General features: G+C 35.9%; 1 protein-coding gene across 1 annotated transcript; it reads right to left on the bottom strand.

Moving 5' to 3' along the window:
- Positions 1-375: 375 nt before the first annotated feature.
- LOC103730961 (olfactory receptor 491-like) lies at positions 376-1,308 on the bottom strand. The gene has a single exon (XM_008829272.1). The coding sequence runs from the start codon at positions 1,306-1,308 to the stop codon at positions 376-378; it is 933 nt and encodes a 310-aa protein (XP_008827494.1).
- Positions 1,309-5,502: the final 4,194 nt, after the last annotated feature.

Here is a 5,502-nt window from a genome sequence, read left to right as displayed (position 1 = left end):
TAAACTGTAGTGATAAATAAATGAATAGATATAAATTATTTATAATTTGGCCTAACATGCAGCAAGATAAAATTATTTTCTACGTGAAAAATGAAATTCTTAACTTTTGTAGTTCCACAACAGCAATAATTATTAATATCATTTTACTGGCTATAAAATATGCCAAACACAAAAGTATGCAAATATGATACTTAAGGGATGGAGAGCTAGTGCGGCTGTTAAAGGCTCAGGCTAACAACCAAAAGGCAAATATGATACTTAAAATAGAAAAACACATTTTAATATTAAGAAAACTTTTAAGACGTTGGGATATATACTAAGTGTGTCATGGGTAAATGAAATCTTTATAAATGTCTCATGTTCAAGGGATAGTTTCTATGAATATATTCTGATAATTGCCTTTCTCAATGCTTCCTTTACATCTTTGTTCCTCAGAGTGTAGATGAGAGGGTTCAACATGGGAACCACCACTGTATAGAACACAGACACCACCTTTTTCTGACTACTGGAATGGCTAGACTTGGGCATTATGTAAGTGAAAGCAATTGTTCCATAGTAGAGAGTAACTGCAGTGAGGTGGGAGGTACAGGTGGAAAAGGCCTTGTGGCGGCCCTCGGTGGAGCGCATCTTCAGGATGGTCATGAGGATGTAGACATAAGATATGCCTATGACAAAGACTGTGATCACAATAACAGCACTAGAAGAAATAGAGGGGATAAATGCAATAATGGAGACATCTGAGCAGGAAAGTTTCAACAAAGGAGAAAAGTCACAGAAAAAGTGATCTACCTGATTTGGTCCACAGAAGGACAGATTTAACAAACTACCAGCAAATGTTGAACCATTCACAGAGCCACCTATATAGGAAAGCCCAACTAAGATCATGCATGCTCTAGGAGACATATGTGTGGAGTAAAGCAAAGGTGAGCAAATGGCTATATAACGATCATAGGCCATAGCAGCCAGTAGAAAGCATTCAGTCGTCCCAAATATTAATGCAATGCAGAACTGAGCTTCACAGCCAGCCACAGGGAGAGAAATTTTATGTACAAGAAATCCTGTAAGCATTATAGGTGTAATTGGTGAAGAATATCCAATATCAACAAAAGCCAGATGACTAAGAAACAGGTACATGGGGGTGTGGAACTGGGGACAGCTTCTTATTAAAATGATGATACTGATATTGCCTACTAAAGTGACAGCGTATATTTCTAGAAATAGCACAAAGAAAATGACACGGAGGGTAGGATCCTGTGTCAACCCTAAAATGATGAACTCTTTCACCATGGTTTGGTTTCCAGCCTCCATCGCTTACATGATTTGTCCCCACTGAGGGAAATGAGAAGCTCCTTTCTTTATATTCCTCTTTCCACACCTTATTTGTCTTCAATATATTCTTCAGACTCATTCATAGTAATGTCCCCCTCTTCTCAACTGGAAAATAGTAGCTTTTTTAGGATTGGATTTTGTTCCCTTCTTTGTATAAAATAATGTGATTAAAACTCACTCTTGGTCATCACACTTACATTTCCTTCTTCATATATTTATAAAAAAATGTCCTTTGAATCTTGGTTCCTATGATCACTTTATGAAAGGCCCGGTCTGTAACATGAATAGGTTATTAGAATTGTCGTCTTTCTCTGTGATTTGTGGATTTCCCACAGATACCTTTTACCTTTTCTTCACCATATTAAACATACTTATTTGTCAACCATTCCACCAAGAGTTTATACATTCCATTAAGTCACAGTCTGTGTCCACACCTTGGACCCCTTCCTGACTTTTTTCTCATTGCACCACATTTAACAAAGACCCATTGATTCCGTCTGTGCTTTGTTTGTACTCTTCTTCATGTGTTTTCTATTCCCTGTGTCCTCATTTTTCTCAAGGCCCTGGTCATCTTTCCTCCATATTTTGTTTACTTATTTACATTCTATCTTTCAGTAAGTAGTCTCTTCCTAAAGTTTAAAATAATATTCCATAGTGACCTTTCTAAAGAAAAGCAAGAACATCATATTTTAATTCTTTCAGTGGTTTCTCAGTCATTTATAATAAAATATAATGTCATAATCACAGTACACTATCTTTTCTTTTTCCTGCGGGTGACTTCATTGCCTGAATGGTTTCATCCACCACTCCCACTGAACCAGCTGTCTAGAATTATCCTGTGTGACTTCCCTTCATCCTCCAAGTTTAATACAGCTGCAAAGCATTCTCTGGCTTCTAGGGTGAATGTGGTAATCTTTGTGTTGCATACCTCTCCTTTCACTGATGCCTGAGTTTCCTGCATAGACACAGTTCTGTTTGATTGTCTGTTTGCTTTTCATTCTCCTAAACTGCTACATATTCTCATCAATAACTATTTTATCCTTGTCTTAAAAATTCCCAGTGTTTGGATGTAAAATACGCTGAAAATACCTGCTGAATATATGCATGATTAGGGTAGTGCACAGGTTTTGGTAAGCTAAGAATGGATGTTATTGATGTGTCCTGTTCAGAAAACCAGGCTTCAGAGCAAAGAAAAGGAGTAAGATTTCATGTAAATTGATACAAGAGTTACATAAGTTATAGCACCTTTTTCTTCAGAATAAAAATTATCTAACAATAATGTGGAAAAAACTTGAAATTCCAAATGAAAAAATTTAAAGGTAGCTACTATCACACATATCAGCCATCAGATATTTGCTATATTTATTTCTATGTATTTTCCCTCTAAATAATAATGTGCCTTTTAGAAAATTGTACATATACACACATTTTCACTTGGACACAAAGAATCCTTTTTGAAATAGTGCCTTGCTATGTAAGCCAGGGAATCTTAAACTTCAGATACTTGGGCTTCAGCCTCTCAAGTGCTAGAATTACATGACAGGCCACTATACCTGGTTTAAAAACATTTTAATACTAATATTTTTATTGTGCTACAACATAATATTGGTTTACATTATATGTCATCATAAACATAATTTCCAAGATCTTACAGAATGAACTGAGCATTATAGACCTTCTAATATTGGATTATCATTTCTTTGGGATATTTACCTTTGATGACTCTGAACAATCAGAACTAGGAACTCTAGCAAACATGGAAACTGCATGAGAAAATACAGCGAATTTGATTGACAATCTCATGCTTAATTATTTTTCTAAGAGTAATATCAAAAAGGTATGTTCTGTGGTTCACAGTACTAACTTTTATGATTAAACTACTAACCCAATAAGAGCACTGGATGCTCTTCCAGAGGACCCAGGTTCAATTACTAGCACCCACCTGGTGGCTAACAACCATCCATAACTCCAGTTTCAGGGGATTTGACACCCTCTTCTGAACTCAGCAGGCATTACACAACACAGATGCACTTACATACATGCAAGCAATTCACTCATACACATAAAATTAAATTTAAAAACTACTAAACCAAATTGTTTCCTATTCTTCATTGGTTGGTTGTGTCCTTGGCTACATTTTGATTGAAGAGGTTTTATTCTGATTTCCCTGTGTGTGATTTTCTACTGATTGATACAAGCAAAATAATCATAGAAACACAATTTTCTTCTTACATAATTATCACAATTATTATGGATTAAAATACTTACCTAAAAGAGTAATATGAATATTGAATGTCTTCCAAAAGTGTCACATCCTTTAAAGTTTTCAAAGTTCTTCCTTCACAGTCAATAGGCATCTAGTGTCTCCGACAGTGGAGTCAAGCTCATGGCTCAATCACTGAGCAACTGGAGTCTGCAGGTATGTCCTGTGACTCTTCTTTGATGTATCTTCATTAAGTTTAAGTTTCTCTAGTAATACAGAACTTATGCCCTTGGATGTTAAATCTATCATTAGAATGTTTTCTTAACATTTTCAGTTTTTCAGCATGAGTTTGATGCTACAAACCATCTACTCTTTATACAAAATCATTGAGATGCATGCTTCCATTGCATTCCCATCTCTAAAACTAAGTTTTGGTAGTTGCTTTGCCCATTTCCCCTGTGATATGCTTTTTAGGTCCTTTGAAACCCTCTCTTTTCGAATTCTGAACACATTCAGGTCTAATGAATGAGGCCAAGCACCCCGCAACCTTCCTGCTCTTTGCCTCTGACTCCAGCAAAGTTTGGAGTTCCAACTCTGCCCTAATTCTGATATTGTCTGTGCTGACTGAATAATGGCAGTGAGTATGGTCAGAGAGGACAGGTCCTGACTAGCAGCATTAACTTGCACATGACACTCATCTTTTTGACTCTTGCTATTTGTACAGTGTAATTATTGTACACATAGTATAGCTTTTGTTGTGACACAAAGCAAGTGGTGTCAATAAAATAACATATGTATCATGGGTAGTAACTTTAATAACATAAAATTTTAATATGGGAGTCTTTTCAACTATACAACAGTATAATTTCATGTAGAACCTATGATCAAATTTGCCATAAATAGAAAGCAACATGGAAGTATAAGATTCATGTTTCATCAATTATAAACCCTATTGTTCAAATGTGTAATACATAGAGTCATTTTCCCTACTCTTCCTCTGCATTGGAAACTTAAATTCAAGAGCTTTCCACTGGCTTTCATGTTTCTTAACATAGCTCAGAAATGCCAAGCACTAAATATCCCTCCCCTTAATGTACCAGGCACCTGTGATAAGTAGTGAAGACAGCATTTTGAACATTATCTGGCTCAAATTGGGATATTTCTTGACTTCCTTTTCTTTCCATGAGCTGCTTAATCTTAACAATTGCTTGGCTATCACAGACCATCCACGAATCCCCTGGGAATATGGGTCTAGTGTCCTTCCACAATGCCTCTCTTACTGAAATCTTGGTTTCCTAAGAAGTCAAGAGCTAAAGCTAATGAAAGTTATGTATTTCAATTTCCTCTTGAACCAAAGAAAAATCAGTCAACAAAATCCAGGAATCTTTCACATACCATTTAGAACAAGTATTTGTCAGTGAATTCCAAAGAAGTCCTTATGAAGCAGATGTGTCCCATTTTATTATACAACGAGATACAGGATGAATACAGTATGAAACACTGAATGTACTTGCTGTCGAGGAGCATAGTCATATATAAGCAAAATAGATAAGGATGAGTGTCTGTGCCCATGATAGGAAGGAGAAGGCTCTAATCAAAATGTCCAAACCCCGGGGATTGTATTACTGCTTTTTCCTTTGAGTAAATGTCCTAGGGGTTGTTATACAGAAATGACTTTTGGAACTAGGTGGCTCATTAAAGCCTGGTCGTCCCTTCCCAAGAGACAATAAACACAATGGGTATCCTTTGAAGTTATCTTTCAATTGTTTACTGAAAGTGAATGAGGAATTTCTTGGTTTCCCAGAAGAATGTCGACATTAAGAGTAATAATCTGATTAATTGTGTTATCATGATGGTAAAACGCTTTCAGGTTGAGGTAATCCATTGAATCAAACCAAGAAATATGAAATTTAGACTAGAATAGTAACAAATGAAATTATCACTTTGACTTATTGTCTATTTTATTGAAG

The sequence above is a fragment of the Nannospalax galili genome, unplaced genomic scaffold, assembly GCF_000622305.1.
Source record: "Nannospalax galili isolate Female #2095 unplaced genomic scaffold, S.galili_v1.0 scaffold1654, whole genome shotgun sequence".
In the NCBI taxonomy this organism is placed as follows: domain Eukaryota; kingdom Metazoa; phylum Chordata; class Mammalia; order Rodentia; family Spalacidae; genus Nannospalax; species Nannospalax galili.
Note: the sequence above shows the minus strand (reverse complement) of the source record. Positions and strands in the feature narration are given on the sequence as shown.

Bases quoted from the DNA above. Each gene is read 5' to 3' on its own strand.
- LOC103730961 (XM_008829272.1), bottom strand. From the start codon at position 1,308: ATGGAGGCTGGAAACCAAACCATGGTGAAAGAGTTCATCATTTTAGGG.